General features: G+C 28.5%; 1 protein-coding gene across 1 annotated transcript; it reads right to left on the minus strand.

Moving 5' to 3' along the window:
* Positions 1 to 9,830: 9,830 nt before the first annotated feature.
* On the minus strand, positions 9,831 to 16,703 carry LOC114192021 (cytosolic endo-beta-N-acetylglucosaminidase 1). The gene is made up of 11 exons (XM_028081563.1): positions 16,057 to 16,703; positions 14,991 to 15,128; positions 14,280 to 14,389; positions 14,081 to 14,192; positions 13,882 to 13,989; positions 12,948 to 13,060; positions 11,946 to 12,027; positions 11,334 to 11,414; positions 11,053 to 11,102; positions 10,659 to 10,794; positions 9,831 to 10,567 (listed from the first exon to the last, which is right to left on the minus strand). Exons 1-11 carry the CDS (start codon positions 16,558 to 16,560, stop codon positions 9,863 to 9,865), a joined length of 2,139 nt encoding a protein of 712 aa, XP_027937364.1. The 5' UTR covers positions 16,561 to 16,703; the 3' UTR covers positions 9,831 to 9,862.
* Between the last annotated feature and the right edge of the window lie 704 nt (positions 16,704 to 17,407).

The raw sequence follows: 17,407 nt of genomic DNA on the forward strand, positions 1-17,407 counted from the left end.
AAAAGAATAAAATTTAATGAGTGCATGTGGCTCCACGTTTTCTAATTAATGCATCACACCATAAAAGATACATTCTATTACTAAGCCGTGTATTTTAAATACTGAATCGGGGGTTAGTTACTTCATTTATGGAAAATGTTTTATGGTACAAAACTCTCCGGTATAACTGAATCAACATATATTCTTTATAGGGGCGGTAAAAGAAAAGTTGGATATGGGTTTCAGTATATTTGATCATGTCTTTTCTTTAGGTAAAAGTACATTTATCTATGTTTATTGTATTTGATTTTTAGCTTTATATATTGCATTCGAATTCGTGTTTATTTTCCAATTGTTAAATTGTTTGCTTTACTAAATTTAGAAGATTATTTTTTATTTAATTCAACAAGGTGTTTTAATTATTATTTGATATATTATAGGATGATATTTGAAGGACTTATTGTAAATATATTTATGATGACAAAAGTTATATTTTAGTCTCAATGATGGTGATTTTGTTGAGAATCCTAGAAGATTAATTAAAAGATTTATGTATCGTGCATGTGTTTATATTTTCTTAATTTTCAGAAAAATTTAAGTTAATATGAATAAAAAATATATAATTAATTATTAAAATAAATTTTAAATATAAAATTTGAAAAATAATATATATATATATATATATATATTGTATTGTATGTCCCATCGGACCATCGGCAACGCACAGTTCTCCGGTCCATCGAACAAGGCTGGGAGGACTTGCCTATGAAACAGGACCATCGGTCGATCGGTCCCACAGATGAATCACACGCTACCCCAAAAGGGACCATCGGTCGATCGGTCCCATAGATGAATCACACGCTACCCCAAAAGGGACCATTGGTCGATCAGTCCCACAGATGAATCAACACATTACCTCACAAGGGACCATCGGTCAATCGGCCCTACATATGAATCACGCGTTACCTTGTAAGGGACCATCGGTCGATCGGTCCCACAGACGAATCACGCGTTACCTCGTAAAGGACCATCGGTCTATCGGTCCCCAGGTCGATCACGCATTAATCCATGGAGATCCATCGGTCGATCAGTCTCATAGGTGATTAGCGTAGTGCCTTATGTATGATCATTAGTCGATCGACCATATAGATTAATTATTCACTTAAGGTTGTTAAACTCAGAAGATAACCAGCCTTGTCAAACGGCCACCGGTCGATCAGTCAGACGAGGCCAGTCAACTAGATTAATTAACATTAAACAAGTCAGTAACTTTAATTAAAGGATCATTGGGCTGTGATTAAAGAGTCCTAATCACATGATCATTGGGCTGTGATTAAAGGTTGGTAAGGATCTTTAATTCGCATTTATTACTACAGTTATACCTATACACCGATCGGTCAATTAACTGACTTAAGCATCAGAGCCTTTTAGACAGGTACCCCGATCGTCCGTTCAACCGATCAAGCGAGGAGGAAGATTTCTTGGTGAGGAAGTTATCGTAGATTGTGAAGAGAGGAGACTCAGATGAGAAAGAAGTAAAATTGAAGTAGTTCTTAGTAGGTGTTTAGCCCTACATCCGAAACATATATATATATATATACCAAAATAAAATTTGAACATATGTTAAAGACAAAAGAGATTTTGAAAATAATAATTAAAAATAAAATAAAAATATTGGAATGTGAATAAAAAAAAAGTATTCTATATATATATATATTGTTGTAGGTTACTTTTTTTAATTAACAAGTTGAGTCGTTATATGCCAAATTTATTAACCAGACATCTTTAGTTGTAGTCCATCACCTATTATAATATTTTAAGTTGACTCGGTCATTGTTTTTTTTGTTCGACAAATAAATTCTTTTACTTTTTAACATATGTTGCGGAGATTAACATAGTTGTTTTGATACTACAAAACAATTGGATTTATGTTTTTCTTGATGATTTCTTAATTTCATGGAAGTTTGTCAAACAATATACCATGTTCAAACTTCAGTAATAAAAATATCATGCTTATCTTTAGTGACTAATTAAGTAGTTTGATTATAATAATTATTCAAATATTTTGAAGTTTTGAAGTTTCAATTAACATTACTATGTTCTTTTCTGATAACAAATTTCATGTACACTTTATTTATAATTTCTTTCATTATTAAAGATTGAAACATATAGATATTAATTGTCATTTAATTGGTGAACTTGTTAAAAAAAAATTATTGTCTCCCATTCATGTTAAAATTAAGCTGAAATACCTGATATATTCACAAAAACCCTACCTTCTAGAACCTTTGACTATTTTATTGATAAATTATAAATTTTTTTGCGATCAACAAATTTTGAAATTTAATATTTTGTGCAATTTTTCTTAATTCTACATAATTAGAAAATCACTCAAATGAATAACATGAATTCATATTATTTCACATATAACTATACAGTCGTCTTTTATATTTTTCTTTTTTTTATGAAATAAACATTTCATGTATAAATGTTTAATTAATGATATTTATTTTATACGAATAGTTACATAGTACTGTATCTAATTTATTTTATACCCTGGATGAGCTTACAAGATTTTTCAAAAAATATTTATGACTTCTTTACCCGACAAAAAATTAAAGTCTTGTATTTCAAATATATATATATATATATATATATATATATATATATATATATATATATATTAACATTCTTAAACTATTTTTTTCAAAGTTTTATATGATATAATGAATCTTAAAAAAAATTAAAGATATCATCTTTTTTATATTTATATCCAGTGGCAGAACTTGCTCAATATTTATGGGGGTGCCAAAATACACTTAAAATTTATATATTTAATTATGGATGTGTAAGATTATTGAACTCAATAATAATTGAATCAATATTAAAATTTTTAGTTATATTTTGTTTTTAATATAAATAATCATATCGTCAGCAAAAAAATTCATCTTCCGTTTTATTTTGCAATCTTATTTTGATAATTTTTACTGTAGAAAATTATCTTTCTGATATAGTTGTAGAAACAAGAAGAGTTAAAATAAGACGAGACGGATTAAAAAATCAATCAAGTAGATGTAATTGACTTCCTATTTTTGTCAAAGATTTGATTTTGTCTATTTTCTTCCTCATGGTAGCTTCCATTTTATCACTTTTAAATAATTTATTTATTCTTTTATTTCTTCATCAATATACTTATGTTTTTAAAAAAATACTAAAAGATAATTTATCATAATCTAAATAAAAATTGCGATACGTAATTAATAAAAAAAATATATGATAATCAAGTCACAATTAAAAACCAGTTATTAAAAAACACTTAGTGCATTGCTTTTTCTTCTATATTTATAAAAATGAATATACCAAATGCTCGTAAGATAAAAAATAATATTAATTATTAAACTAATATTTCACTATCAATTGAGAAAAAAAAAACTTTTTTCTTCATTAATAGAATAAAGCATACAAAAACAGAGCACAAAATAATGAATTTGTGTTCAAGTTTTTTTTTCTTCGTAAACAAAAGAAAACAAAACAAATAAAAGTCTAAAGTGGGTATAATATGTGAGAAACTCAAAAAATAATGAGAGAAAAAATAAAAAATATCTTAATAAATTTGTTTATTATTTATTAAATTTAATTTATGCTTTATTATTTATTAACATTAAATGTTATATTTTATAAAATAAATAAAAAGATACCTATTTTAATTTTTATCAATTCTTAATATATATTTTTATTATTTAAAAAATTCCAAAAAATCAAATTTCTTATACATAATTAAAAAAATAAAAAATAAAACAATTTTCATATAACAGTAAAAAATTTTCAAAAAAAATTTTGGGGCCACGACTCCCCTGTCCCTTCATTGGTCCACCAATGTTTATATCATATTTTAAATACTTTTTTCTAAAGACTAAAAGGTGAATAGCATACACACTTAGGACCAACTTTCTAAAAATAAACACAAACAAAACTAATTTTCTTAAAATCTAAAAACACCTAACAAGCATCAACTTGCATAACACAAACTTACAGGTCCATTCACAACATATTATTTAATTAAAAATTAAATTAATAGAAACTAAAATTAATGTTATTATTATTATTATTATTATTATTATTATTATTATTTTTATTTGAGATTAACTCTAGTTACATGTGGTGTTTCCACTTTTTAAGAGTTTAGGTAGTATGCTTATTTATTTTTGCATGTTTATTACACGTGAGATAAAGAGAATACACTATTATATCTAAATATGAGGTAATACAATTATCATATCTTGTCCATATGATTATCTAATTATATTTTTTATTATATACTTTTATTATTATATGAACTTATATTTTGCTTTTTTTTTCTAAGTATAGTTACGATGACAAAATTTATAGTAACGTCTAACAGTTTTATTTGAAACTTATATTTTATTTAATTTTAGTTTATTTTTTATTTACGTGATTAAATTAATTATGTTTGTATTATTGTGTAATATTGTGATGATTAATTAAAATATTGGTTGATCTTAACCTGTGGAAATACTCTGGCTTATTCAACTATTAGTATCCCTCATTAAACAAATTTGCAACTTTGTTAACTTGTCTCTAAAAAGATAAAAAAAATAAAATAAAAACATTATTTTTTTAAATATCTTTTAGTATATTCTAAGCTAACTTTTCCAAAACTTAAAAAAAGTAATAACACAGTAAGCACAAATGAATAATAGACACACATGTGCAACCTAAAAATAAAAAGAACAACACGTGCAAATACATATTATTCCAAAACATATGCACAACTCATGTTTTTAAAGATTAAAAATAAACAACAAACATTGAAATTGAACACAACTACTTTATTAAAAAATTTAATAAAGGAATAACACGTCCGCACGTCCACTTAACCATAAAAAAATAGAAAGAAAAACTCAATAAAATTAAATAAAATTAACATTATAAGATTTATTATAAATAATTAATATATATATATATATATATATATATATATATATATATATATTGCATTTATTTCTTCTTCCGATTGTGATTTTCGTCGAATAATATTAGAAGTATAAATGATGGTTTCTTACTTAAAAAAATAAAAAGTTAAGTTAAACATTTCAAGATTAAAAACTAATATTATATACTAAATATTAAAAATACTAAATACATATAACAAACTTTTTTAAAGATTAAAATAAATAACCGACACATGCACACTGCATAACCATGCATACCCACGCATACCCACGCAATGATAAATACTAAACTAAATTTTGTAATGATTAAAAAGTAAATAATATATGCATGAATAAACAAACACCTAAACAAATACTCTAATATATATATATATATATATATATATATATATATATATATATATATATATATATATATATATATATATATATATATATATATATATATATATATATATTAGCACACATAGATAGATGATTTTTATATACATTGAACATCTTTTCCTTTTACCTTAATACAAGTTATATTTTTAAGTATATAATGAAATTTGGATACCCAAAATAATACAATAACTCTTCCAGAACAAATGACAACAAATATCGACATTCCTTTATTATAATTCAGCCACAATATCTATGATGATTTCTACCATTATCACTTTCACCGTCATTGTTATGTTTACTCATATGAATATGTTGATAAATTTGTTTTTTAACTAGAAAAATATGTCTATATGTATAATTATGATTATGTCTATAGATGATAAAGTTACATGTACCATCTCATAAAATCTGTTAAGAATAATAAGTTAATACTTTAATCGGTACACGTGGAATAATGAGTAACAAATTAATTAATCTCTGTTCATAAATTTATTAAGTGTGAATATCATACTATTTGTATTCTCATATATTAATTATTTGTAAAAAATAAAAATAAAATTTAATTTATATTTTATTAGGTTAAATTTAATTAACTTAATATTTTATTTTATTTTTGTAATTTTATTTTACATTTAATTTTAGAAATCTATAAATTATTCTTTTTTAAAATATCGACCATTATTTATGAATACTCACACGTTTTAAAGGACTTGCAAATGTTTTTTAGATGGATATCTAACAGATAACACGACAAATAACAAATAAAATTTTTTGTTGTGGGTCAAATGACAAATAAACTCTATCCATATCCGATTTGACGACTTGTCATCTTAATTATGACTCTTGTGAAATGATGATATATAAAAATAAAGTTATAAAATATGTTTAATGAAATTTTCCTTTTTTCTTTAAATAATATTTAGTTTCGAAAATAAATTGTTGTGTTATTAACAAAAGGAAAAGTTTACTTATAATCTAATCAAAATTAATATAATATATTCACTACAAAAATATATGTTTAAAATGAAGTTACCAGGATTAAGAAGTATTAGAAAGAGAAGATAAGAGATGTTGAATTTGACGCCTAACTTCTCGTTCCTTCCTAGGATATTTCATACTTTTTGTAAGTATTCATCAAAATGTTTGCTTTGTGTTTCTTCTATACCTTCGCATGTTACTTCCAGCCACATTCCACATTAGTATTCATTTTGGTCCAAAAGTTGTAAAAAAAAAGAAAAAAAAAAAAAACTTCATGTTTCTGGCTTTCACTTCCATATCTCACAGCTGTCAATTTCTTCGCACATATACCACATTGTTCTAATCATAATAGAAAAAAACTGAAAAACGTTAAAATAAAGTTAAAAGGTTTAGTGATTAATTTTGGATGAGTTTGTTCTAGCTGGTTCACGTGTAGGGGCTGTGCAGAAGATATAATATATGAGCTATTAGGTGTAGGGTTTCTATATCCATCTCTCCCAACATATTTATGTCAAAATCAAAGCATTATCTTAATTGCTCAAGAGAAAACCAGAAAAAACCTAATTAATGGTGGGGGACAACCAAGTACTGTTCTTTAATTAATTGGTGTAATTAATTAAGAACTGACTTAAACTTGAAAGATTCCTCATCAGCTTTGTTTAATGTGAAACATTTTGTGGTCAAACATGAATTTTCATCCATTATCACTACCGAATCCACCCCAAGTTCTTGTCTTTCTATACTGTTCCTGTATATATTCTAAACTAATCACTGACGAACCTTCTTTTAAAGGGTCCCTCCAAAGTTTCGTGTGATTCTAATTGTATATCCTTTTCAACTTTTCAAATTTTTCCTTTTGTTTTTATAATTGAAGTTGATTTGAAGACTTGTTGCATCAACCATGGTCCAGCATTATTAGCTTGAATTTCTATATTTTAAGCACATGAGCGGAATTATGTTTGGATTTATTTTTGTAAATATAACAAATAAATTTTAGTTTATAAAAAAATATTTTTATTTCTTCTTTTAGAAATAATTAAACAAATATATGTATGCATTGCATGTATATAATATACAGCAATGACATTCTCTTCATTGAAACTGATGAATTCATATCTGATATGTATAACTTTGAGATCGCACCTAATTCTAAAATATGTAAATTTTACATTAATAAAAGTTGATATTGTTTAGAGATCAAAGTAACATTAATAAAATTTTACATTAATAAAAGTAAATGATTGTATGAAAAATGCTTTTCATTTTCAAAGCATGATTCATAGGATAATGTTCCAAATAAACTGATTTATGAAACGAGTTCAGTGTAAATAACTTTAACTAAATTCTAAAAATAAAATTCTAGTCGAATGAAATTATTATAAATAATAAAATGTTGACTCCTAAAATTCAAGGTAACTAAATTTGTATAACCAAGAGAAACCATAAATCAAAACCAATGTCTTTCCATTGCAAATAGAAAAGGGCGATTCATGTCTCTCTTAATGTTCTTGAGATTTGAGTGGGACAGAGAAGGTTATCGTAAGTCAAAAGATGGAAAATGAATAGAGCACTGATATTCATAATAAGTTAAAATACATAACAAGACAAACCCATGTCGCTGTCTCTGTTGTTTATGAATCTGAAATTTTGTGTAGACGAAGAAAGTGATTGTGGAACTCCGTTTTCCTTTTGAGGGCTCGAGGAATTCTGATAAATGACATAAGGTAGTTGCTTGAGGTATACCTAATTATTTAAGGTACACCTTAAAAAAAAAAAAAGTAGAAGAAATACTTTTTACCTTCGTAATTTTCTATAAAATATGGAAAATTGATGAAAAAGATCATGCATAGCGTTTCATGTTTCAATAGAAATAGATGAAAAGAACCATATAGAAGTACGATGAAAAAAATATATGATAAGAGTATTAATCTAGTAGTGAATTTGGATTTCCTATTCAAAGTATTATCGTTAACAAAAGTAATTAATAAAACATGAAAAGAAGAAATTACTTATCGACAAATATTTAAATATTACAACAATGAAACATCAATTATTTGTATATGGTAAATTATAACTATCAACCATAGGGTAAAATCACACATGTAATAACCGTTGAAAATCATAGTGATTTCGTTTTTTTTATACATATATTTGATCAGTAGGAAATTAAATTTATATAGTCAGATAACAAACTATATTTATTCTTATGTTCATATTTGACTTAATATTAGTTAAATAAAATTTTACAAAAACAAAAAATACAATTGAAAAAGAAGATATTTTAAAAGATTTAAAAGAATATACATTATTTTAATTCCAAATAAAAATTATATTTATATAAATTTTACTAATGAAAAACAGAATTATGTATACGTTATCATAATGTTTATCTTTACGTATTTCTTTACTTATTTTACTTGTTTAAATTATATCATCATTTTTAATTCTTTATATTTGATTTCGTTACATTTATCTTACTTTAATTTAAATTTAATTTATCTTTTGGCTTATTTATCTTTACTTACAATTGAAATATTTTAACTTATTCACATTTTTTAATATTTGCAATTAAGTTTATTGGCTTAATATAAGGTTCTTTTATCATAAAATTTTGAATAATAATGTACAAAATAATGTACAAAAAAGTCTATTTATTTAATGATAAAAAAAATGAACTTGGTTATGCAATTATGGATACTAGATTTTCCACAATGTGAACAAGCACAAAGCTGCTTGTTTAAAAAAGCTGAAACATTTTAAAGTTACTTACCAGATAATGTTGCAGTGTCATTTTATCGAATAACCATTGATAATTTATTCAATATTTTGATAAGAACAAATAAATAAGTACTTTTAACAAAATGATAAAACATAAAGTTCACGGTTTACTCAAGAAAAAAATCTCTAATTATTGGTGAGAAAATAGCCTTTTCATCATACATTGTCTCACAGTATTGTTTCAGAAACAAACATTTCTAACTTATGAACAAACACCAATTTTTAATACAATATTTGAAACTTATCCAATTATTATAAAAATTATAAGCAATTTTTTTAAATTTAAAAACATTTTAAGAAAAAAAAGACCAAACCTTATATCAGAATAACTCGTAGGGAAGTAGCTCTGAAATGAAAATTTGTAACATTGATACGACATACAAATATTCAGTAGAGCATAATATTCTTTTTATACCATAAAAAGGTAACATTTAACTTTACATTATTATAGGATGTCCAAAAGTGACTCGAAATAGTTTCATTCGTGCAAATTAAGGTTCTATTTTGGTCAAATTACTTGTATGTTGAGCATGAATCTAGAAGGAAGAGTTTTATTAGGTAAAACATCTTCATGGAGAAGTTTTAACTGAATTGTTGAACTCCAATGCAACATTTGAATGACATTTTGGGTCTTTCATTATTGCAGAAATAATTTTACAATGATACATTCTGACGACAAATTGGGGTCTTCCTTTTTTGAGGAAGTAATGTTACAATATTACATTCTAATTTCTTTTATTGGAGAAATAGTGTTACATTTTAAGGACAATTTAAGGAGCTTCAATCTCCAATTCATAATATGGAGACTCGTCCAATTCTTGAATTGTCCCATCTACACCGCAGACTTGTATTATAAATTTGAGAGTAGAAGTGTCTGAAGGAACTTTGAGGTCAGAAACATAGAAACAGCTTACGTGTGCTACTCCAAGGTACTCTTTTGCATCCTCCAATGTTGTACCTGGATTGCCACCTGCTTGTTTTGATAATTTTACCAAGTAAACGTTGAACTTCGGAAACAGATAACTATTCTCATTTTTTAATTTCCAAGAAATTTTAACATCAAGGGTCTTTGAACCCAGAGGGTCTGATGTCCACTTTATGCAGGTGCCATCAACTAGCCAGGAAGAAGACAGAGGAAAATCTGACTTATAGTCCAAAGTCTTGATTGTGATGTGACCAAGAAGTGCAAAATAATCTGATGGGGAAGCTACAGTTCCATCATTGTCATTTGAATCTGATCTATAGCACACTGCATGGATTTCTGTTAAAGTGTATCCATTCATTGCAACTACACCTTCATTTATAACCCATCCAGAGGAAAATCCCTTACGTTCACGAGTCATGATTACTTTGCTGAACTTGTTTGGAAAGTGATTCACTGCCCTGGATGCAAGAAGCATAGATGCTCTTCTGCCATCGCCAGTGGAGGTGAATTCGAGCTTAAGTCCTAATGAAGAATTGCCATCCGATTTCACCTGCATTCCAGGTTATGAGTATGATGACATTCTTTGAAACAAATTTTTGTGCAGTTTATTCAGCAATAGTGATGAAGAAGTTATGGCTTACAGTATAAGTAAAGTGGACAGGCAACTCGCTCAAAAGAAACCCTACTTGAAAGATTTTGCTCTCAAAGCAAGTTTTCTCTTCAAGGGATCCTTTGAATTTAATGTTTCCACCTCCACTATATGATGCTTCCTTCAAGCTGCAATTTGACGGCAAGTCAATGAATACATCTATCAGTTCATGTCAGAACTACAACTAAAATGTAGTGAAGCAATAAGTAAAAGTATTCTTATGATGAATTTCTTTACAGGCACTTTCACACACAAGTTGTTTAGTTAAGCCACACATTGTTGTAGAATATTTCCTTTGAACAGATGTAATATGTGATAATGCACATTCTGTTACAGTTCCCAGTTACAGGAACATATTAAAATGTTAGATATGTACCATCACTTACTCTACAGAAACTTGAATAGAATTTGAAGGATCGTCAAACATAAGTTGTGGCTGCACGAAAATATTTTAGTTAGATTCCAATAAAGCTCTTCAACCAAGTATCACAAATTGAAAATGTTAAACTAAACTTTGTTTTCCAGTTAATATATCGATGTTATTTAAAATTAGCCCCAAGTAAAAATTCAAAAGGAGACATATAATCTTTTATTGGTCATCTAATCAACGATCTAAACAGTTAATAGTTGAGCCAACAATAAGAATGATCACCTGACAGACTCATACCTGGAAACCTTGGCAAGAAATGTTGCACCAAGTACTATCTGATACATTGCCGCCATCAACTGAAATATGGTAACCACGTCCCTGGAAGTAACAAAGACGATATACATTTTACAGATAAAATGCCAACATTTGAAATACAATGTTAAACAAGTATTTGATTTAAAGTAAGATTACTCAGAAGGAAAATTGGTAAGGTTATTTAATTATTTATTTTAGAAGAATGTTTAGGTCTTGTTCAGGCTTTTAAGATAACCAGTAGAAAATTATTTCTTTAATGAAGGTTCCACGCTAGATTTGGGTTGTTCACCAGTTTACCTCTTCCTTGCCAGTTTTATCTGCACTAAGCTAATGTTTGTCTTTAAGGAAAAAAAAAAAAAAAGTCTACCCACCATCAGCCTCTTGCAATTCACAAAATTAGTCTTAGAATAAGTTTCACTGAAATTAAATTAAAAAAAAATCCTGTTGTGTAAAATGTGCGAACAGTATCTTCAAAGTTTTATTCAGGATGTATGTACGGGAGAGAAAACACATTCCAAATGCACAAAGGTCAAAGAATATTTCCTTAGACAAGGAAAGAAAAACTACGAAGATGCAAGAATTGCAATTGTTAACCTGATCAAAATTAGTGTAGAATGGTAATGGTCCAGGAAAATTTCGCTGTATTCCCCATGACTTTTCCACCAGACCCCACCAACTGCAACAACAGAGCAGAGCAATAATACTGGTATCTGAGTAAGAAATTTAAGTTTGAGTTGATCTCCATCATTAATACAAAAAGAAAGTTTGACCATGTAATTTGTACCCACCACCTAACCCCATTTTAAAATGCATGAAATATTTTAGAATTTCTATGGCGATGGGAATTATAGGATCAAACAATGAAATTTCTCAAATAGTTCTTCTTTCATGAATATTGTATGTATGACTTCAGCAAGTTCAAAAGGAGAAATATTATCAGACTCCAAGAAGTACCTATTTTATAAAATAAGGCTGTCTCGGGGAATCAATGAACTAACAAACTTGTAAGAAGTTATTAAAAATATAGTTTATGGTTGTTTCAAATGACAAAACATATTGTGCAAAATCTTGAATTCTAAAATTAAAAATAAAAAACATAAAATTTTATATTTGCTTTCTAAGAGTGATCAGGGAGAAATATAACTTAGAGTGTTATAAAATACCAAACTAGTCATATGATAAATTTTAGCAAAGAAAATCAGGTAGATCATCCATATATATTATGTTATTAATCACAAAGAGAATAGAACAACCAAAAGAAGGTTTTGTCTGAAATTAAAACATAAGTTTTAAGCTTATCAGAGTGAAATCAAAACCTTTGAAGTGCAATTTCTGGAGCAACAATAATTTATTTTCTTACTTTTGAAAAATATCCTTCTTATAGATATTTAGAATTGTAGAGATGTATTGAATTTATCATGATTTTTTATTGCGTCTCCAGCCTTTGTGGCGTCCTCTGCTTCATGTTCTTTCTGTATATACAATGTTGGCCACTTGTGCCACTAGATCTTTTTCTCAAAATTATTGACTTATCTGACCTTGTAAAGAAGAAGTGCAATAATTTTTTGGGTCTTGCAAAATAGGTACCTAAATTACCTATTCTGAGCAGTTTCAAAATCTGGTGCTTGCTTTGTCTCATAGACCCATCCAGGAGCAAATATTGCAGCAGAGACATCATTCTTTCTTAGTAAATCAAGAGCAACATCTACCTGAGATATCCATGAGAATAAAAAAAGGACCAGAAGCAAAATTGAGATTATTACCAAGAAAAGGGAAGTAACACAGATATCATATTCACTTTACCAGTTACATATTTCACTTTTCCAAACTTATTTGGCAGCTCAATTTGTACAAATTTATGTCCCACGAAAAAAATTCAACAGCAAGTGTTTTCATAAATAGATTTCAAATACAATGCAAAATGAAAACAAAAATAAGTCATGTAAGTAAGAAGCTTTTCTGAAGGTAGTAAATAATATCTGTTAAAAGGAAATTTAGCTGCTTCACCAAGGGAAGGGTTCAGCATGTAGTAAGAAGCTTTTCTGAAGATCGTTACTACTTTAAGATTAAAGTGCATCTGCTATATATTCTGCAATAACCAAAATGAAACCAAAGCATTTTGATGGTTGAAATGTCTAGAATCTTGTGCAAAACCATATTTAATAACAAAATTTAATCCTAGTAATGAAATTGAATTTGAAGAACATGATGTATTCCATAGTCTGGAAGCTAAAATGAGAAGTAATTAAATCTGTTGAGATGAATATGTTTTTGGTTGTTGCTGATGTTTGCATGACATTTTATTTTTCTTATTTGAAGATGGGTCTATTAAAAAGTGAAACACTGGAGAAAGACCTTGTACTATGCTTAAAATGAAATAAAACATGAAGGTCACCTATAATATCCCATTAAATGTCAAATTAGCATGTTCAGCTCAGTTCCTGACATAAGTTCCACCCAGGACAACTAAAAATTTAATCCCTAACAAGTTCAAATTTGGGATAGCAGATTGCATATGGAAACCACTTACATTCCACTGTCCACCACCATATGTGTTCCTTCCAAATACATCGATTCCCATGTACACATCAAACTTCCGCTCGTTTGCAACAGCAGCAGAGAGCCTTGGATAATCTTCCTACATGGTACACAATAAAATTAAACAAGGAAAATGACAATGGATCAAACATAAGTGTTGCGCCAGCATGCCAGGGGAAGATAAACAATACCTTCCATGTATAGTTCACAAATATTCCGTCACATATATCAAAGAATGGCTTATTATGTTCATTTAGTTGATCTTGCCAATTCAATTTACCATCAACTGTAACACTGTCATACCTACAGAACCAAGAAAACACATCAAAGTAAACTTTAGGCAAAATCAACTGCAATAAAAAAATTACTGACTTATTTAATAATACTCACCATAGCACTAACGATCCAGGAACAGAAGAATGCATTGTTAGTGATAAATGGTCTACAAACTCTATCAAATTAGGTATTTGACCCCGATCCAAATTCACTTCCATATTTATCTGCATTTAAATGCTTCTAGTTTGAATAATTGACAGGAAATGAGAAATACAAGGCTGTAAAGCATGAGAAAAATAGTTACGTATTAGTTTGGCTTTTAGTATAAATATGCATAGAACAGCTAAAAATGATTTACTTCTTAATGTCAATTCATTGGGAATATTAAGTAAATGTCTAAATATGTATTTGTTATGAGGCTACTTATAATACTCCCAATGTTACATTTCTCTTCTAAAAACTGTAGATGTTAGAGAATTGAGTCTTACAAAATCACAGGTGTTCAAGAAAAATCTCTACAATATTACTATCCACCATTATTTTCTTGGAGAATTATTCCTACATCAATCAGAGCAGTATTTACATGAAACACCATGCACATTCAACTTAAGAGCTGAACTAAATCATTCTGGTCTATTAAATTTAGACTGTACATGTATTTGGAGCATCTGATGCCCTGGCAGTGCAGGTCAACAGCTCACTCGTCATTCATAAAAGGAAGTGAATAAATCAAATATCAATTTAATTAAATTATACAAAATTCAAATAGAGCATTTGACATGAATATAAAACTAATAAGCACACAGTGATTAATGGATTACTTACTAGCCACCCATCAAAACCTAAATCAGCGGCAAGCTCTGCCAGACGTTCTGCATACATATGTGCAGTTTCCTTTGTTGAAAGCAATGTATCACAGGCAGTCCTTCCCTCATCCCATTCAGTAATGAAAGTCCCCAACACCTGAAATATTTAAGTAACAAGTACAGCCAAAGAATAATCTATTTACTAATTAAATCATATGAAATAATTTCACAAAACATCTCCAAGCAAGAAATAAACTAAAAATACCAAAAATCTGAGCTCCAAGGAAGAACCATAAAGTAGATGACTTGAGCATTTAAACTAATGACCTTAAAAACTGATTGCTAGTAAAGCAAAAAGAAAATAGTTTTTCAAAACTTTAAAATCTATATGTGAGGCTATATTATTGATCAAACTGTTATGTGACCACCGTTGGAAATCCCACGTTGAGTAGAAACATAGATGGGGTTAACACCCATTCATGAGCTAGCTGTTTTTAGGAATGAGTTAAATTTAAATTCAAATTTTAATATGGTATTACAACTTTATAGACCTGTTAGGTAATCTATTATTGAAATTCTAATTCTAATACGGTATTATAACTACATAGCGGTTTGTTGTTTGATCTATTAGGTCACTCCCTGTAGAAACCCACTTTCTAATGTTGTATCAGAACTTAACTCATCGTAGACACACTTGTTAGACCTATTATGTCATTCATTATCACTTCATATCATGAAGAGATAGACCCAAATCCAAATTCAAAGAGTTGCATCAAACTTAAAAACGTTATATTTTTTGCTCATCAAAGACAAAATTCGAAGATAGCCCGAAAAAAGCCTATATCGCCTATCGATGTCAGACCTATAAGGCCACATGTTATTGGACAGCATCATGAATTGAGTTAAACACAATCTCAAATCCTAACAAAGTATAAGAACCTATTCTAGTGATTAGTGATAGTTTTGGGGCTATCTGGCAACTTGGGTCGTATAATGAGCTGAGTTAAGCTCAAAAGCAAATTCCAAGGCCTTAAAAACGTAACACTTTTGTTCAAGCAAAGCAAGAAATTGTTGAAGCAAAGTACCTTAACGCCGTGACGATGAGCAGTGTTAGTCCAGGAGGGAGGAGGAAGAGTAACGAGACTGTGTGAAAAGTAGACAAAAACATCGATCAAGTGCCAATGCCAAATGGCATAAGCATCGGGGTTAGTGCCACCTTGAATCCACTTGTCATCCAAGTAGCCCCCAGCCATGTCATGGCACACAAGCAATCTTCGCCTCTGGGGCAACGAAGAAGAATCTCCATTGAGAATGGGAACTGAAGCCCTGTTGAAAGGGTAGTGAAAGGAGTCGAAATACGAGCGAGACTCCAACTCCTCAAGTGTTTTGATTGGGTAGGAAATGGGCACAGAGGGTTGCGACGGTGGAGGCTCTGAAACGGAGGGTTCTGACACTGACTCGGATTTGGGATTGGACATGGTAACCAAATCGTATGATGTCTGAATTGCTGCAACAAAGGAACGTAGGATGTGTCGAACGTTGATTAAGAATTGGCGGTTTATATAGACACCCAGAAGCCGAGGAATCATGCCACGATCCAAACCGACTCTGATTAAGCTTAAGCATTCACCTCCACTTCACTTTTTTTCTAGAAAAAAAAAAAAAAAAGCTTCTTAAACTCAAGCATTCACTTTACGTTTATCTCTTCGATCGGAGAAAGAAAATATTGTTACTGTGTATTGCTGTTAAATATTTCAATGTAATGTCAATAAACTGTGAACAGGAATTGCCTATTGGTAGAGTGAGTTAACAGATTTATAAGTTTTTTTTTTTATCGAATTTTCGAGCAAATGATTTCTTTATAATAATTTATTCTCAAATATGAAGATCCTTAAAATATTTTTAATTTATGATTAATATCAACTTATACCATGTAATCGATATTGAAACTTATGCATCTTTCAAATTTTCATCTATATTCAAGCATTTTACTTTTTAAAGGGTTTTTACTTTTTAGCACTAAACATTTTACTTTTAAAGTTCTTTACTTCTTCTCATTTAATTCTTTGTCCAAGTTATCGTTCTAGTATCTAAATTTAAATTTAAATTCATTAGATGCACCACTCATTTCATTTGTTTGCTTCATTTTAATTTCGAAGTCCTTAAATTGTTCTCGTTTTTTATTCAATGCAATTCACTTACTTTCACTTTACATTTCTAGTAATCTTAATTGCATGCAACTTATTTGTTTCTAATCTACGTTTTGAGAATGAATAAAAGAAAAATATGTGTTTCTAATAACCCAGTGCTTCAATTTGTTTTATTTCTCTCTCACATTTTCTTTTCTTTTTCTCTTTTGTTTGTGATTTATTTTCCCTAAGCAATCTTTTAGATTGCTAAAGTTTAACTAGAGTTTAAGGGCCTCAAAAGAAAGTG

Source organism: Vigna unguiculata, chromosome 1, assembly GCF_004118075.2.
Source record: "Vigna unguiculata cultivar IT97K-499-35 chromosome 1, ASM411807v1, whole genome shotgun sequence".
In the NCBI taxonomy this organism is placed as follows: domain Eukaryota; kingdom Viridiplantae; phylum Streptophyta; class Magnoliopsida; order Fabales; family Fabaceae; genus Vigna; species Vigna unguiculata.